At 40.2% G+C, this 18468-nt stretch overlaps 1 protein-coding gene across 2 annotated transcripts in view; it reads right to left on the bottom strand.

Moving 5' to 3' along the window:
• Window positions 1-18468, bottom strand: part of NPTN (neuroplastin) — a 62674-nt gene that overhangs the window by 20504 nt on the left and 23702 nt on the right. Inside the window, exons 2-4 of one of the 2 annotated variants that reach the window (XM_039856640.1) lie at window positions 10801-11148; window positions 5702-5873; window positions 2335-2429 (exon numbers count right to left, since the gene is read on the bottom strand). In XM_039856640.1, coding sequence (XP_039712574.1) covers window positions 2335-2429; window positions 5702-5873; window positions 10801-11148 — 615 coding nt within the window. The remainder of the gene's footprint in view (window positions 1-2334; window positions 2430-5701; window positions 5874-10800; window positions 11149-18468) is intronic. The other variant, XM_039856642.1, reaches the window with a different exon arrangement.

Genomic DNA, 18468 nt, shown 5'->3' with positions numbered 1-18468 from the left:
ACTTATGTACCCTGAATCCCCTGAATTTCTCTGTTCTCAAGTACAACCATCTCTCATCTATTACTCAGCAGATTTTTCAAATCACTATTAGCTATAAAAAGAAAACTCTCTTATCCCACTCTAGAGGCACTGTGGAAATAAGAAGTTTATATAAAAATGCCTTGAGAATAACACACACATACACCGCACTCTAAATTCAAGGCAGTTTTGTACCCCCACCACAATCGAGAGCTAACTTAGAATATGATCTTGGGCTTATAGCAAACCTTTTTAAATTTACACAGAAAAAGCCAAATGTTCAGTCTTTACCAGACTAAACTATCTATAACCTGAAAGGCATTAAGTGTACAGCTGTTGTTCTGTCCAGATGTTAGAGGAGAGAGGGATGAGAGCAAGACTAGAATTCCTTATGAATTTTTTTGAGAGACTAACATCTCTAAGCGAGTCACAAACTATGTTTTAGAATTGTATAAAATAGAATTCTCTTATGGTCTACTTCTTTACAACCAGGATATCACCACCTGCCCAATCTTCCTCACAGGGCTGTTGTACAGTAAAAATGCAACTCTGCACAGTACACACCTTCACTATGGTAAAACACAATGTAAGTTGTAACTTCCTCTGAAAACACTCTTGCCTGTAGCCTCCTCTTCTCTGTCCCTCCAGACTGCTGCTTCATATCTGCTAAATAGAATGTGAGGAATGATGCCTCTAGGGCCAATGAACCCCACCTTTTCAAGGAGCCAAACCAATGGAAAAAACAACATCTGTTTCTACTCCTGACAGTACTGCTCAGAAATAAATCATTAATGCCAAATCAATACGAGTACAGTTAGTTAGGACTTGCAATTGTATGTAATTATCCTTTAGGCTTAGAGAGGACTATTATTAACTTGAACGCTACTTACCTTCTCTGGCCTACCCAGTCCCCTGTGCATTTGGACTTTGTGCCAAAGGCTCAACCTGTAATGTAGGACTTCAGGTCTTACATGGAAGAGTCTCTCCACATAGCTCAGCTCATCCCAGTGGGGAAAAGCCTTTGGCTGACTGAGAGAAAATGTTTTCTCACATCTTCATCCTCATGTTGAACAAATGTGGCATTCTTCAAAAACAGAGATAAACCCAGATCTCTCCAAGAAAAGCCACTGAATTAATCAAATCCCAGGTTCTTTGGCCTATGTGGACTGTAACCATGTAACTGTGACTCAACCCCTTCAGGCATTTAGAACTCAATCTAGCAGCAGAGGAGGTACTGGCCACCCTTTTGTCAACTCACTAATTAGGGCTGTGTCACCAAGACACTACTTCATTTAATAATAACATATAATAGAAACTTTGTATCTAAGCCTTTCTTGAATCTGAATTTTTAGTCTTCCAAATATTTTAAGGAACATCTGAATACTTATTATACGGGCCCTTCCTATTTACTAAATTTATCCTTCCAGCTCCTAGGGACCACCCTATGGATCTAAGGAATAAGACTGCATCTTTCCTAAATTGGGGGAGAAAAAAAAAACCTTGGGAAAAAATCTCTCATCTCTTCAGTCTAATCTCAAACAGTAGCCCCATCTCCCCATGGTCATTTTATAAAATGGAAAATCATGAGACTGGGAGTCAGGACCTGAGTTCTATGCTAGCACTGCCCCAAACTCACTGTGTGACACAGAACTAATGGTTTCATTTTTCTGAGTCTCAGTTGCTTCTTTGAAATAATACAGGAAAGCTAAGATTAACGATGTACTTAGTAAGTAGCTCCAACTCTTATAATTCTATTGGTATTTCTTGTAGTTTTCAGCTACAGCCTCATCTTTAAGAAGCCATGCACCCAGAGTTGCTATTAAAATTCTAATGAATTATCCAGAAAGTTTGTTTACCCTGCACACTCTACCACCAAATCCTGCTGGACCACTGGAGAGACCTATGTAAAAATTCTCAGAAGGCACTAATCTCAAGAGCTTTACATGAGGCTGAACCATATGAAGCTGACAAAATTCATACATTTTTAACACATGAAATCAGCAATTTCATATAGTTCAACCTACTAAATTAACTTATTTAATCCTCCTAACAAACCTATGAGGTAGGTTAGGCTTTACAAATGAGGAAATAGAAGTACAGACAAGTTAATAATTTGCCACAGTCACAAAGCAAGTAGATGATGGGGTGTGGATTTAATCTCAAGACAGCTGAGCTCCTGAGCCTGGGTCCTAACTAGAACGTTATATTGCCTCCCATAATGGAAACAAAAAGAGCTTGATGACTGGGAGTCCAGACAAAGGTAGCGCATCAGAAGAAGAGTGAGAAGCTCACACCAAAGCCTCTGTTGGGTTGTACCTTTCACTTCAATGGTGGCATTTGCTTTAGGAGCACTGACAAAGTGATATACACAGTGGTATTCGCCTGAATCCTCAGCTCTCGGCTTATTGATCCTGCAGAGATGAGAAGAAAAATCAAGTGAGGAAGCTGGGAACAGTCAAAATACACAACAGAAGGAGAATCCAAGGGGCTACTACGGACCCTACTCTCCAAATCGTGCCCCTGAATGCAATTCACTTCTCCTCCTAACTAAAAGGAAAAACCTTCCCCTTGTATATCCCAAAACATTAATGTTTTACTCCTTACTGGGTGCCATGAATACAAAAGAATGATATATGGTACCCAACCTTAAGGTGCTCCGGTCTATTGGGAGAAATAAACTACAAAACAAGTAATCAAACTAGAGGGCTGTACGAAGTACTATAATCTATATTCAGATAAAGAGGACGGAGCCATCACAAAAACTTCTTGCTCATCCGTGGGTTCCAGTCAAATAATAAAGAGCAGGAAAAGAAGCAATTCTTTGCCTGTGCTTCCCTAAAGACCTTGTTTTGGTAGGCTTGTTCTTCCTACCCTGTATTTCAGTAGCATGCCTTTTAGTAATTCTATTAACAGGACTCAAGAACAGTTAAAAAAAAAAAAAATCTGCCATCAGAGCATCAACTTTTAAGGATTTTGGATTTTAGGGGCAGCTAAAACTCCAGGGCCCTGCATGATCTGGCCCTGCCTACCTCCCTGGCCTCATCTCAGCCACTTTCTAGCCCTGTTGATCTCTTTTCAGTTTTTCAATGTGCCAACCTTATTCCTACCTCAAAACCTCGACACAAGAGGTTCCCTTATATAGAATGCTCTTCTTATCAGTCTCAGCCTACCTAAACTCCTTTTCCATCAGCCTTAACTTACATGTCATTTTCCTCCCACCCCCAATTTAAGTGACATCCCCCTCCCTGACATTCTCTCTCATATTACACTGTAATTCTTCACAGCACTTATCACAACACGTAATTATATATTTATGTGGCTGCTTGATGAATGTCCGTTTTCCCAACAGACTAAGTTCTATGTGGATAGGCACTGCTTATTTGGTGCATAATATATTCAGCACATAACCTGGTACCTTGAATAGAGTAGGGGTATAAATAAACAAATAAATGAATGCAAACTCAGAGTGAACAGCTGTGCACAAATCCAGACCAAGTTAAGCAGAGTGACAGGAATGAATGTAAGTAGTATATATGATGGCCAGAACAGCTCTTCCTCTCAATCACATAGAGTGATCCCAAACAAGCTTTTTTTGCCCCTGCAGACCAATTTCACACCAGCTCAGTATAGTATGTCCTATATACACCCCCAAACATGTGCAGAAAGGCTGGTGTGTAATTGCAGAACACAGAGAAACAATAGCCTCTACAGATGAGAGGATAAACAGTATACAGGTCCTGCTCTTTTGCTCAGTGGTTAAAATGATACTTATGTACATCTCCACTGTATTAGCAAACGTCTGAGAGAAATTCCTAACCATGACCACTGACTGGCCCAACGCATTTACCCATCTTACTGTTCATTCCAAAAAGAAGCATGGGTCAAGAGACTATGGATAAAGAGAGACACTGCCCATCCCCAGGACTGTCTCAGCATATCCATGGCAGCATAATATGCTCATAGTCAAGAGTCTTCTCAATTTGACACAAGTGCCTCTTCTTAATCAATATGCTCACAGTAGAAAAACAGTCACAAGTCAGCTGCTCTTAGTAAATGTTCCAGAATTTAGAGGAGGAGCAGAAGTTCTATCTTCAGGGCTTAGACTGACTCTAAGTTTCCTAAGAAGACTTGGGAAAATGAGGCCACACCTATGGGCCAGAATCTTTCTACAACATTCCCTTCGACTATTAATCGGGAAGCAACTGAAGCAAATGGGAAATGTCCACTACAGGCTACACAGAAGCAGGGTCTGAGGCTGGCTCCATGGCTGACCTATCAGGTGTCCCAAAGGACTCATCAGTTATTATTCCACAAAATGTGGGAGAACACAGATTCCCTGAAAAACTCTGTCATGTAGAATACTCCTGGAAAGCTTTAAATGAGCTGAGAAAAAAAAGAAGAGGCATTTTAAAAACTCAAGGTCAAACTTTATAAAGTTACAATTCAAAGCTTTGTGGGTGACACAGTACAAGACCCAAGAGAAACATGATTGGATGGCTGATACCTTCAAAGAGCTACTGTAAAAAAAAAAACACACACACACACACACACACATATAACCAATGGACACATCTTGAAATAACACCTTTTATTCCACCCAACATCTCTATTCCATTAACCTTTTCCAAACTATAAAGATACAGCTGAGACTATAGTTCTAAATTTTTATCAGAGGAAACTACAGTGGAGATAGATTAACTAACTTGCCACTAACAGGTATGGGACAGACCTATCAGGCAGGAAAAAAACAATGACCTAGATCCCAGAAAGTCAGAAGACCTAGAACTAATCTTGGTTCTGAAACTTATTAGATACAGTATCTGAAAGCAGTCAAGAGTTATTTGAGTCTTAGTTTCCTTATCCAAAAAAAGGAGGAGGATCCACAAATTAATGTGGATTAAATAAGCATATAAAAAGATCTCAATTCTGCAAACTACTGCAAAATGCTCTTCCCACTACTGGGTATACAGGTTTTCCTGATCTCACTTCAGTGCATTCCTTCTTTGCACTGGATCATGCTGCCAAGCAGGATTAGCTGATCCTTTTCCAGATCAGTTTTCAACCAGAAACAAACTATTCTGAAAGGTGAGGTGCTATGTGTTACTAGGTATTCCAAAAGAGCACCAAACCCTTTGGGTACCAGGTAACTTCAGCCAGCAAATATACCCCTTTCATCAAAGGATATTTCCAGGCTACTAACCTTATTCCAGGTCATTAAATGCCCTGTATCCACTGGTCTTGATCAGGTTATGGTTAAACACTCCTAAAAGGTAATTCACTAGGAAATCTACCCAAAGATCACAGGATGATCTTGCTCTAAGAGTCCTAAAGCAAATTGCAATCTAATTTCTCAAATTCTAGACTGTCAAGAGACCTGCATTCTAGTTGTCTTTTCTATAGACTAGCATTGTTACCCTGAGCAAATCACTCTCTATGCCCTTAGCTTCTTTGTTATGATAGAGTGAGGAGATCATCTATGGCTTGCAAACCTGGCTGCTCATTAGAATCATTTGGGAATCTTTTATAGGTTCCTGGGCCTCACCCCAGATAAACTGGATTATATTCTCCAGAGGACCATTTATATCTCATGTCTCTCTCACATAGCATAATTATAGATTATGAATGTCAAGGAAGCTCAACCATACTCCCTCCCATCTTCCCAGAAGTTGCTAGCCCCTCTCACCTGTATTCCATGTTGCTGGCATTCTTACGAGTGGCAGTCAGTTCTACCCCATTCTTTGTCCAGTAGCTGTATGTAAGGGTGTGAGAGTTGGAGGTGAGGTTACACTGCAGGGTGACGGGGAGAGCAGGGCTGTCCCGAATAATGACCTCTTCACTGGTGACAATTCTTGGCTCTGTAATAAGAGTGCACAATGATAGGGAGCCATAGCTTTCCATTCTCTGCAGCCCTGGCCTGAAAGTTGGATGGGGCAGGATGGGGAGACTAGAAGAAGAGGGAGGGCAGACAGGACCACATAAGGAATTTCACTTTATCACTTTGAAGGAAGTCAAGAAAGGAAAAACAATGATTATAAGCAAATGACCACTAGCGCAGACAACAGCCTGAAGACCAGTTGGCCTAGACGTGAAAAGAATGGGAGTATTAAAGGTGTTTGTACTGGCAACAATCCACTAACACTTTTGAATACCACCGTTTTATGAGAATCGCCAACTAATTCGGCTTCAAATAGAAAACCAGGCTCCACCTTGCAGTTTTGAAGACAAAGACAATATCATTTATAGAATAAACTCCCTATGGAGTCACTAGGCCTTGGAACAACAATAACAATAATTAGATAATACATGCGTGCGTTTTCCCACATTTAAATCTGATAAACCTATGGCAAACTAGTCATGGCCATTAGTTATGCAGAAAAAGACAGTGTACATCCTAAAAGCAAATTTCCTGTTGGAAGTCTATTGCATTTTCCAAATTTTGTCTAAGTAAAATTCTTAAGGAACGATCAGTTCTCTCCAGCCCATAATTATTCCCAAAACAAAATTTTTTTCAGGATGGCACTGTAAAACACACATTCCATTTTGAGATAACTAGATGTGTTATAATAATTATAACTAGATTCAATATATGTTGGTATTATGGGCTCCTAGAATTTTAGAGCTGAAAGGCCCTTAGAGTTCATGGAATCCCACTCTTTAAGAGCTAGAAAGGTAAAATGATTTCTGCAAGGCCATAATTATTATTAATGGCAAAGCTGGGCCTAGAAAACACATCTGGCTGAATTCTTTACCCCTGCCCACCCAACCCAAAAACACTCCACACACCTTCCACCCTCGGGCAAATTATATACTTTAATCTTCTGGTTCTATTCTGGGCTAAGATAACCTGCAATCACTACTTGAGCATCTACAAAAATAACCTAAGTGAAATATTATAACAGAATGAGAAATTTTTTTAAGGCACACTTGTATCATTCCTGGAAGGTTCATCCTTAAAGCACTCTGAATTCCATCATTATATTAAAGTCAAGATATTTCTGTTTGTGTCTTTTGTTGTTGCTATTTTTGTGGTTATTATTTATCTTTGATCCTTTCCCAGGTTTAGTTCTTTTTCTACTTTTGGTCAAACATTTTGGGGTGAAGCCATCTTTTCCCATGCACAATTAGAGGTATTTGCTCTTTTATTTTTTTTCCAATTCTTTCTCAGAAATCCTTGACTGACTTCCCATTTCCCTGCACCTGGCTACCTTCTGTCTACAACTGTGTAGCAGCTCACTGACACCATTTTATGCAGTGTAATGCTGACTCTTATCTCTTGAGAACAGAACTCTCCCTCCACTGGAACTAAGCTGTGCTCATTGTGTAGGGAGAAGGATAAGATGGAGAAGTCATGGGACACAAAACATAATGCCCAAGGACCTTCTAATCAATGTAACATTTCTGATTGTACAGCTCATATCATCAAAGAAACATTTGATGAATAAAGCAAATCCTTAAGTTTGCTCAATTAAATTGGTTCTCGTTATTTTCCAATTCTGGCAAAAAGATAGTGGTTATCTTCCATTCAGCACTGGACCTTATTGATAACATCAAACAGGGTCTCTATGTACAGATAATGGAGGCATAGCAGCCACTAAGACAGAAGCAGATGCATGTAAACACGTTAGCGCAGTGGTGTCCCATGGTTTCCAAAACACACTGGACAGAAGCCAAATCCCTGGGCCTTAAAGTCGAACAGAACGGCTGCAAACCCTGCAATGGAAGGCGCACACACACCATCAGCAGAAAGCATCACAGTTTCAAGAAAAATCAAAACTAAGCAAAAACAAAAGAGAGAACCAGTACTCCATGGAAATTAAAAAATATAAAGGCAACATTAAAACCCAAACACACTTTTAGGTTTTTACTGAATTTTTATTATCCAAATTCATTTTCTGTCCCACTTGGGACTCTCCTGGATCTTCTCAGACTTCACTGAGAAAGGGCAAACTCTGAGAATGAGGCCAAGAGCTTCCAGATGTTTAAATACAAGGAGGCCAAAATAAATGCTACTCTTACCTGTGGTGATGCAAATGACCACTGCAGCTCAGGGAGATTAAGAAGTTGATGAAAGCAACCTGGTAGAATGTCTGCCAAGAATTCTTGGAAGACAAAAGAAAGCACTTTTCCCCATAAGTGTTAAAGATCCTAGACAGAGTCAGCTGGGAGCATGTGGATAATTTAAATAGGTGTATGTATGATTCTGTATCACAGGACAGTAGTGAGGTGAGGTAACAACCTTCCCGTGACTGATGTATATTGGAAACCAGTGCTGGACCAACCTCCTTGGCAACAGTGTCACTCTGCATTCTGCACCAGGATAAAGGTGGGGCTTTTATTTCTGTGACTGAGCGATGACCATAAAAGTCCAAGAGAGATGAACATTTAGGAGAAGCTCATAATTTTTTACCTGCCACAGACTACTATTTAGAAGTAATGGGTAGGAGACCTTTACATCAGCCATCATTCATATGTAGGAGAATATGCTATGGCCAGACCCCCCAAAACTGGGCACATTTCCTGCCTTACATTACTTAAGGAGCTTTGTGGAAAAGTACTGTCGGGAGGTCATTCTTAGACTTCAACCTCCCCCTGGAGGCAAATATCCTTGGGGATACTGGGATAATAAAACAATCTAATTAGAATGGAATTCAGGGTGTTAAAAAAAAAAAAGAAGACTATGAAGAAGAAGAAGAAGAAGAAGTCTGGCTTTCTAAAAACAGTTAACTAGGGTTAACTGACTGAGAGAAGTCCGGGGAGGGACTGAACTAGCCAAGGTTTCATTAAACCACATATAGACACCAATTTAGGAAGCTTACTTCCAAATAAACTGGAGGAATTCTATATTTTCTCAGGATTGGTAGGCAGGTGCCCCAAAGTTTCATCTTCTATTCCCAAGGCATGATCTTTCAACTGTGAGTTTACTTGAGTCAGGCTCCTAGAAGTACAAATATCAAATGCCCGGCCCAGTCCATACCCTACAAACTTCTGCGGATCTTTGTGGCCATTTGGGTAATTCTACTTTTATAAGGAAAGGAGCAAAGGGGCAGGAGAAGGAGGCGTGCAAGGGAAAAAACTGTTAAATAAAAGAAAAATCACTGGGTTAATGTTCCCCATTTTCACAAAGACAAGGTTTTCTTTTCCCCTTTCCAGAAGCAGGTTCTCTGATTCAACAGTGCCAACTGCAGCAGCCTCTCCTCTCTCTCCTTAAGGCCTCTTTTCTTCATAGGCATCTTCTGAATTACTATAAAGAATGGACACCAAATTTGCTATTTTCCATATAAGATTATAGATTCAGGGCCCAAGTCATATTACCTACTGTGTTATTACCAAATTCCTCATAAATGTATTTTACTTACTCTCTCTCTAAACCAATCAGTTCTGTAAGCCAGAACTGGCTAGAGGTCTCTTAGTCTTTGAAGAGAAGGTAAAATACCCAGAGGATCTTTCAATTAAACAGAGAATCCTCCCTCAGTTATAATCAGGTCAGATGTGGAGCTAGAACTCTTCTTGGCTAGGAGCATCAGTGGCTTCTCCCTCCCTCTCCTTCCCACCATACAACTAGAAAGACACTTTCCAGAAACAGAAGTGGCTACAAAAGCTCGTGTGTCTGATGTCTTACTTGTACCTGCTATAAGAGAGGAAGGGGAGGATTCTGAGCCAGCCACTCAGCTCACCATCACCACTCAGAAGAACGGGGTTGGAATCTAGTTTCTTGTTTTTTTTCAAGACACAAGAAAAGGCTAATGTGAACGGCTTCCAAACTATTTTTTGGAAGTAATCAGCCTCTGAGATGAGGAGCACAGTGCCAACAATCAGTCATCAGAGTCAAACTGTTTGTGAACAGGAATCAGATGCAACTCTGATTTTGAAACAGCATGATGGGATTTTAAAAAAATACTTTGTGCCTTAGGGTCACCTGGCTCCATAGCAAGACCTATGGAGGAAATCTCAGGCTGCTGCTTTTAAGAGAACAGGAGACTGGATGGGAAGGACCAGTGAAGGGCATACTGCTGCAGTGGAGGGCTGTTATCAGAGAAGTACATGCCACTGTTTTAGAAAAGAAAAAGAGCTGGAACTATGGAAATATCCAAGCTTACATGCCACCCAACAACCAAACACACCACCACATCGCACCCATGGCAACACTCCCAGCACAGAACAGGATGACATCAAGTCACAGTGAGGGAAGAGGCTGGGCAGACACAAACTTAAAACCATAGAAGTGAAGGCAGTTACTCAGAGAGCTTCAAGCAAACGAACAGAAGAAATAAAAAGTAGTTAGACTGGGGAGAGAAACAAAAATAGAAAGGCACCAGAGAATAAATCAGCAAAAGGATAGCAGGAAACCTACTACAAAATTAAAGGGGAGGGAAAGAAACAATTCAACACTACCCTGGTTTGACTGCCTGGTTTTGTAAGTTTTAAGTGTTTTTGTTTGTTTGTCTGTTTGTTTTTTAGCCTCCCCAGTACTCCCTCCCCACCTCTTCCCAATGCAGATGATTTTGGACAGTCACGGTTTTCCCCAAGTTCTTTGTTCCTGAGGAGAAAGACACAGAGAAGGGTTGAGGAATAAAGGAGGTAGAGAGGACGGCAAAGAAGAAAAAAAAAAGTTGCCACAGATGTTTTCATACACTACAACCAGTAGGGTCGTGGGTTTGAAAAAACGAAGACAGGGGGTAGGGTGAGTGATCAAACTGGGGAAGAGGGAAGGAATCGGAGGGGAAAGGTCATTGGGCCACCTCTAATGACTACAGTACTACTACTGTAGGGTGCTGGACTCACTCTGAAGGACGCTTATGGTGGCCTGGGCTCGAATCCATGTTATGGAGGGGTTTTGCCTCAAGTCATTCCTCTTGGGGTCGTTGCTGGCCCTGCACTCGTAAGTCCCAGAGTCCTCCAAGGTGAGCCGGGTTATTCTCAGCACACTCACGCCGTTTGACCCGTAGGCGGTGTTTACGGTGACACGGCGCTTCCGAGCACCGTCCCACAGCTGTCTGAAAGACTCTGCTCGGTTGACTTCTGCGTACCACCACTGGATCTCTGGCGTGGGGCTCCCGACCACGTCACAGTACAGCTCAAAGGCGTCCCCAGTGAGCTTAGTTTCTGACATGGGCGACTTGACAAACCCAGCTAGAGGGAGGGGGAGCAGGAATGCAGTGACAGGCCAATCAGAAAAAAAAAAAAGAATCAACAGGTGTTAATAGTAATTTAAAGGAAAGAAAAGAAAAAAGCAAATGAGTTGCAAAGAACAAAAAGGATTCATTTTTAAACTATAAAGAGACAGTAAATAGCATTTCATACAAGCTTTTAGAAGAAGAACCACCCTGGGAAGCTTATGAAGCAAAGGCAGGCTACTTATAAGCTGGGGCAGCCCAGGTGCTGGCCAGGCAGAAGCAAGCCCACTAGAAAGCGTTTTAGCAATGGGCCCAGCTGGTAGAAAGGAGAAAGCCTCAGGTCTCAGGGAAGAGTCTCTTGCCTTAGAGCACAAATTATTACCTTGTCAAACTCAGACAAGTGATGAAAGATAACCAGAAGTGGCAGTAGGTTTATATTCTTAGTCGGGATCTCTCTTTTGGATGAACACTTTGTTAGAGATACAGCATCTTTTATGGGCCTCAACAAGAAGTATTAACTGACCTATTGACACATTCTCTAGGGAGTCAGAGTTCAAATTTCAACTGAAAGGATAGCAAATTTCTCTCTCATGCAGGCCCACATTCTGTTCTTCCCTGGGCCTACGGCAAACAACCAACCCAGTTATCTGTGATTAGATAGCCTCCATCTGAATGCAGACCTTCAGGCAAAGGAGAACAAGACAGTTTACTTCAGAGTGAGAATTACTACGGGGGTCAGCTAAGGAGTGGAACCAACAATAACAGCAACCCAACTCATTACCAGTGAATGGGGGGACTATGCCCTCCATAATCCCGTAAGTGCATTCATCTAGAAAAGTCTCCTGAAAAGTCAGTCTTAAAAATAACCATTGTGCTTGACAGGCTCTCTATACATAGTTTAGTTGCCTGGCTCCTAAGGGCCAGCTCAAAAAAAAAATAAAAAATAAAAAATAAAAAAATGAAAAATGTATAGTGATGAATTAAATTAAACTCTACAGTGAAGGCTAGGCCTCAACAATGTTGCCAGGCACTGCCCAGGAACTAAAGTTGATGTCTACTTTCATTGGCACAATATTTGTTTGCGGTCATATTTCCTTGAGACCAAGTGGCAATGGCAGAAAGAGTAAAAAAAAAAAAAAGGACCCCCCCCACCCACCCAAAAAAAGAGATTTATTTGAAGAAATTGGAAGGGGTTCCGTAGGAAACTAAATCACAATGCAAGCACACTTCCTCTGAGCTACTTACTCCACCTAGGGTCCACACTCAGCATTTCTACCAATTCCGGTACTGTCCTAAGGTATAGATAGGGAATGTAGCTAAGAGGGCAATTTCTCTCAGGACCAAGCCAGCCCCTCTGCAGCGATCACAGCATGGGGCTAGAATCTACCAACATCTGACTGAAAACATTAGAGAAGTATGAATTAAATGAACAGTTTTCCTACAGTCCAGATGCCAAGGATGCAGGAGAGCTAGCTGAAAATGGAGGGTGCTTAATGGACAGTTTTCTGTTTATATCCATATCAGTATTTGCCTTTGGAAATAAACTCTACCCCATGGATTGCAGAACCCTAAGGGAGGTACTTTACTTACTCAAGTAGAGTCAAGACCTCCAAATTCACACTAGTTTTTCAACTCATAAAACATTCAGAATCTGGTAAAGAAGGAATACAGTAATTAACAGCCTTAGACTAAATGTTCTGTCTTGAAAATACCATTCTAAACCGCATCTTCAGATCAATGTCAGTTCCTTGTAAGGAACTACCTACAAGAGCCCTAAGAAGCCAAAAAGATGTCGTTCTCAGATGCAGAGGAAGTTTTAGAATGCCAGAAGGGAGACACCAAGCCTCTACAAGAAGAACTGTGCTTATTCTCAGATAAAGTGGTATCAAGGAATCATGTCTTAGTGTCACAAACTGCCACCTGCTCACCTGTCAAGTTAATGCCAACTAATACAGACAAGAAATAAAGGAAGCTGGTTTCATTCATTTCACTACTGGTTCAATCACCAGAGAAAACTGATCATCAGTAAATACCTCGAAAGCAGTAAAGAGTCATTACTCTGTTTCAATCATATTCTTGATCATTAAGTGGCAATCACAAATGCTCTTATTTTCACATTCCCTGGAGAGTTTATGTCCTCTCAAATGCTGTGATTAGTATTTGATTATGCTCTAGATATCTGTTAGTGGATTTGTTTTGTATTTTTTCCCTTTTTCTGAATTGCACTTTAAAGCAGGCTGATTTAAGCCTGTTTATCAATCTGTTGAGCACCCTAATGCAAAAGAAATATCTGCAAATAGGCCCAGAACCACCCAGAACTTATCCAATTACAGTATAATCTCAAATCTCAACACCACACAATTCAAAAGGAGATGAGGAACGGCCTGAACACAATTCTCACTGCAAAGAACTGAACAAGTCACTCAGCCTGACACTACCAGCCTTGGGCAAGACTTCTGAGGAGGAAGGAATATTGATTGATGATTTAGTTGAATTTTCTACTTGCATACAGGCAAATGAGACCAAGTCAAGAAAGTCCTTTCAATTAGCAAATTAAATGATGTACATACATTTAAACTTACCTAAAACTGAGATTAAAAATCCCTCAAAATACCAACAGACATGTATCTGTGCTCTTTCAAACGTATTATTACTATTAGACGTCTATCAACAGGTAACATTTTCTAAGTATGTGTTAGACAATGTACTAGACACTTTATCTCACTTAAGTCTCACAACAGCCTTATAAGGTAGGTGCCATTATACTCCCATTAAAGATGTGGAAATTAAGACCCAAAAAGTTGAGTACTTTGCTCATAGTCACAAGCTAATAGTAAAAGAGTCTGTCCTAGAATCCAGGTGTGTTCAAAGCCAAAGCATGGTCTCCCAACACTTTCCACAACTACAGTCAATATGCCTTATTGGGCTGGAAAAGTTCTTTATAGTTATTTGAAAGTTGAAGACATTTTTTGTCACCACTTAAAATTAATTAATAATTTATGGCCATGAAAAACCAGGACCCCTCCATTGGAACGTGCAGCACACTATAATCACTCCTTAAAATTATAATCCTATTTAAAAATGGAGATGGAGGAGCACAAGATTAAAGAATTCATGGCTCAATTGTGTGTGTGTGTGTGTGTGTTGAAGGGCAGGAGAAAAGTGAGAATACAAAAGATGGTTCACAAGCAAAACTGTCCCCTATTTCTGATGAGTCCGTCACCCTGCTCTTGAGAAGGTTAACTTCATAGGAAGGAGTTTAAAAGATATTAGATGCATTTCTCTCATGTTGTAGTCAGTCTCCAAATTAATATAGGGCAGCACCCGAAATTTTCATAAAACTTAACATTTTACAAAGTGCTTCCACACACATTGCATCTCATTTCATTCACATAATTTCACAAAGTTCATAGGGCAGGTGCAGAGACAGATTCATGACTTGTACAAGATCACTTGGGCAGCTAATTCTGAGTGGAGCTGGGATAACACAGGTCTTCAGCTCTTACTCTGTGGTTTTTTCCAATAAACCATACTGCCTCTAAACATACCAAGTGGAGGATCCCTTGATAACAACACTCAACAGAAATCATGAAAACATCTATTTCTCCTAGCAATAGGTAAAAGGGAGGCGGGTGAAGGACGCTCTCTGCACAGTACAGGCATACCTTAGAGATATGTTGAGTTCGGTTCCAGACCACTACAGCAAAGTATCACAAATAAAGCAAGTCATAATCTTTTTGCTGGTGGAGTCTTACCTTCAATTTGTAAAAAAAAAAGTGTGAAGTGCAATAAAATGATGTATGCCGGTACTGTGAAATCACAACTAGCAAGGGAAAGTTATTAGCAACCATCTACACCTCATTATCTATCCAGAATTAGCTCCAATTCAGAAGAGAACCAGCTAGCAATGGCAACAGCAGGAGGCAGGCAGTTCAGAGCCTGACTCACTGCCCTGCCTTTCATTACCAAGGGTTTTCAAACAAATATGTGCCCTCAAAATGAGAGTACACAACTGCTTAAAGGTGGGAGGCCAGCAGAAGCATCTGTTTGATCTCCCAAGTCAAAGATCATCTAATATCTTAGAAAAAGCCTAAATATCAGAAAAATAACTTCCCATACCTTTCCTACCATCATCTCCACCCACTGCAACACATAACTGGTCTCAGATCTCAAAGAGGTTTGAGAAAGTACTAATATCAGTGCATTCAGTTCAACAATGATAAGGAGAAAATGAATGGTGGCCACTTGCTTTGGTGGAGGGAGGGACTAGAGGTGAGGGGTGTGGGGTGGAGGAGAATGGCAGGAAGAGTATAGGGAAAAGCATAATGTAAAATTGTGTAACCGGGGATGGGAGATGGGAGGCAAAGATGACAGCTGGGACTGGCAGCCTCAGAGAGGAGGAGCTCCCTGGCAGGAAAAATTGAATGTATATAAACGTGTAGCAGAGGGTGAGAACACAAAGGGAACACAGAAGAGCAAATTGAGTCCAATCCTAAGAAAACTGCTTTTACATACGCCCTAAGGAAGAAAAAGAGCTAGCTTCGCTCCATAGAAGAGAGACTATCAGTGATTTTTTATAGCAGAAATTCTTTGACCTCCAGAGCAATTACTGAACAGGCAATAAGACTAACTTCTCCACTCTCACAGCTGACTACTGCCAAGGCCAGGCCTTAAATCTAGCCTGCTTTTATTACCTTTTACTTTTTTTTTTTTTTTAAAACAGCTGTTAACTTTCAAGCCCCTCTCTACTACTAATTCACTGAGGGTGGATCACACTACTATTCTTTCCTTCATGCCTCATAACAAAGAGGAAATGACAGCCAAGGACACAAGAGCATTTCTCTTTCCTCTTTCTCTTTCTCTCTCTCTTACATCACGTATCTCAAAAAAGAAGACTGAGCAAGACAAATTAATACTGCGGTTATAGGCACAGTATTTCAAATCTGTCTAAATAATTTGACTGCTACAAGTATACACAGGCTACTTACAATACAGCGTGCCTACCCTTAGTGTTAATTTTAAAAACGAAATTGCTTATCAGTATTCCTTAACACCAAAGGCAGGTCATAAGTCCATATGCACCCACCAAGGGCAAGGCAGTCCTGAAGCTCTAGGAGTGGATGAAATGGGCTAACCTCATTCTCCGCAGCAGGAAGGAGGTATATGGGTCTGATCTCATGGATTACTCCAATCTGTAGATAGAGATGTCAGTAATTACAAAGCATTTTCCAAATTCAAACATGTTCCTTTCACAGCTACCTCCATCAGGAAGACAAAACAAAGGCTTAGAAATTAAGACTGTCTCTATCACTAGTTTCTAAACCATCCAAATTACACCATCCAAACAGCTAATGGAGCTTGGCATATTTTAGCCGGCCTTCTCCTTTGGAGAAAAAGGAAAATCTAGTTCAAAAAAGACTATGTAGTTCAGTGATTAAAAGCAACAAACTCTAAAATCAGATTTGTGTGGAGGCACTGTCACTAACAGTATGGTCTTAGGCTACTGACATAACCTCTCTGAGCTTCTCCCTAATCTGTAGAACAAGGCCAATAATAGTAGCAATCTCATAGGGTTATTGTGAGGATTAAATAGCGCGGTTTAAAATAAAGTAGTGCCTGGCACATAGTAAGCAATAATGTTAGCATTATTATATGTCTTCACAGAAATAATGCTTAGCAAGCCACATGCAGTAGCCTTCAGGACTGCTCTGCAACAGGCTAGGGAGCAGAAACTTCACACAGAAATATATTCTAACTCAGAACTCTAACTTAGAACCCAAACTTCTTCAAAAAAACCAAACCAACAAATTAATCTTAACCTGAGAACCAGAATATAAATATTAATTGTAGAAGGCAGTGAAAAAGAAGAGAATTCTTCATTCCTCCCTATCCTTAGAGCAAACTAGAATGGGGAGAGTGATAACAGCAGTGTGGACTCAAGGAGTTAACAGATGTTATTACTGAGTTAGAAGCCATTAAATCTGAGATATTATGAACAATGTAGAAAGCCCACAAGTAATAAGAATAAAAAGAGGCAATACAAGACTCTCCTTTTAAAAAGAAAATAGTAAAGAATAAACCTACCAATTACAAACCAAGCTGCTAAGCAATGATATATGGCAAGATACTGGACATTAGGCAGGCCAACCTGTAAATTCACAAAATGTAAGATAAAATGGTAGTTAAAGGATTTACGTCAGATTAGTTTGATTTCAGCCTAAGAAAAAATGTCAGCTCTTGGGTCGTTACCTCCACGACTTAAATTGTCTTTACTTTGAGCAATTTCTTCAAATGGAAATGATGCTACCTTCTTTGCAGGGTATAGTTGTGAAAGTCATGTAGTATATGTGGAAGAGTTCTGTAAATTGTAAAGATCTATGCAAATGTTAAACTACTTTAGGACAGGTAAGGGATAAGCATCTGATCTTCAACAAAGATTTTCATTTAGTCCTATTGTCAATTTCCATTGAAAGGCTAAACAAGCATGATCTACCTAGATCCATGAGTCTAAAAGTCTGTGACAAAAAATTAAAAAAGTTATAAGTATGATAAGCCATAAGCTTCTCTCATCCCAGAAAACACACACAAACAAAATTTTGCATATAATACAGGGTTGTCACAGACCCGAGGTTACATACCCTGCATCTTTATTGTACTGCTGTTCAATGAGTAGAAAAATAAAGGTTTCTCTATTAAGCTGAGAGCTCACCTTATAGGGAAATGAGCCATGGTCTACAATATCTGGGTTGGATTCTTCAACTTCTTCAACCTCAGTCTCCTCATATGAGGGAATAATTCCCACCTTCTTCATAAGGTTATGGACACACACACACACACACACACACACACACACACACACACACGTAAAATTCCTTTGTAACCCGTACAGCTATTACATGTAATAATACAACGTGGCCTTTTATGTGAGCATGCTACTCTATAATTTAAAGGGTGATCTAAATCAGTCCTGGTGTTCTGTTGAGGTACCTCAAAAGCAGTGTGGGATAAAGTGGGGGAGAGGGGTGAAAGACAGGGCTTAGAGACTCATCCATGTGAGGAGAGGGGTTGTCTAACTGTGCTTTTTCTTAATTTTTCAATTTACAAAAAAAAAAAAAGCATTGAAAACCACTGACTCAAATAATTTCAACATGTTTCAAATAGAAAGTGACATTAAATAAAGTAAGGTTTCCAGCAATTAATTTAAAAAATTAGAATAATTTTGGTTAAAAAAATCTGATAAAAATAGAATTTGACACCAGATCTAAGAAATACAAGGGAATGGAAATTTTTAATAGCAAAGGGAACAATCAGCTCACAAAGGACCACCTATTAACAT

Source organism: Pteropus medius, unplaced genomic scaffold (genome assembly GCF_902729225.1).
Source record: "Pteropus medius unplaced genomic scaffold, Ma_sr-lr_union100, whole genome shotgun sequence".
NCBI lineage: Eukaryota > Metazoa > Chordata > Mammalia > Chiroptera > Pteropodidae > Pteropus > Pteropus medius.
Note: the sequence above shows the minus strand (reverse complement) of the source record. Positions and strands in the feature narration are given on the sequence as shown.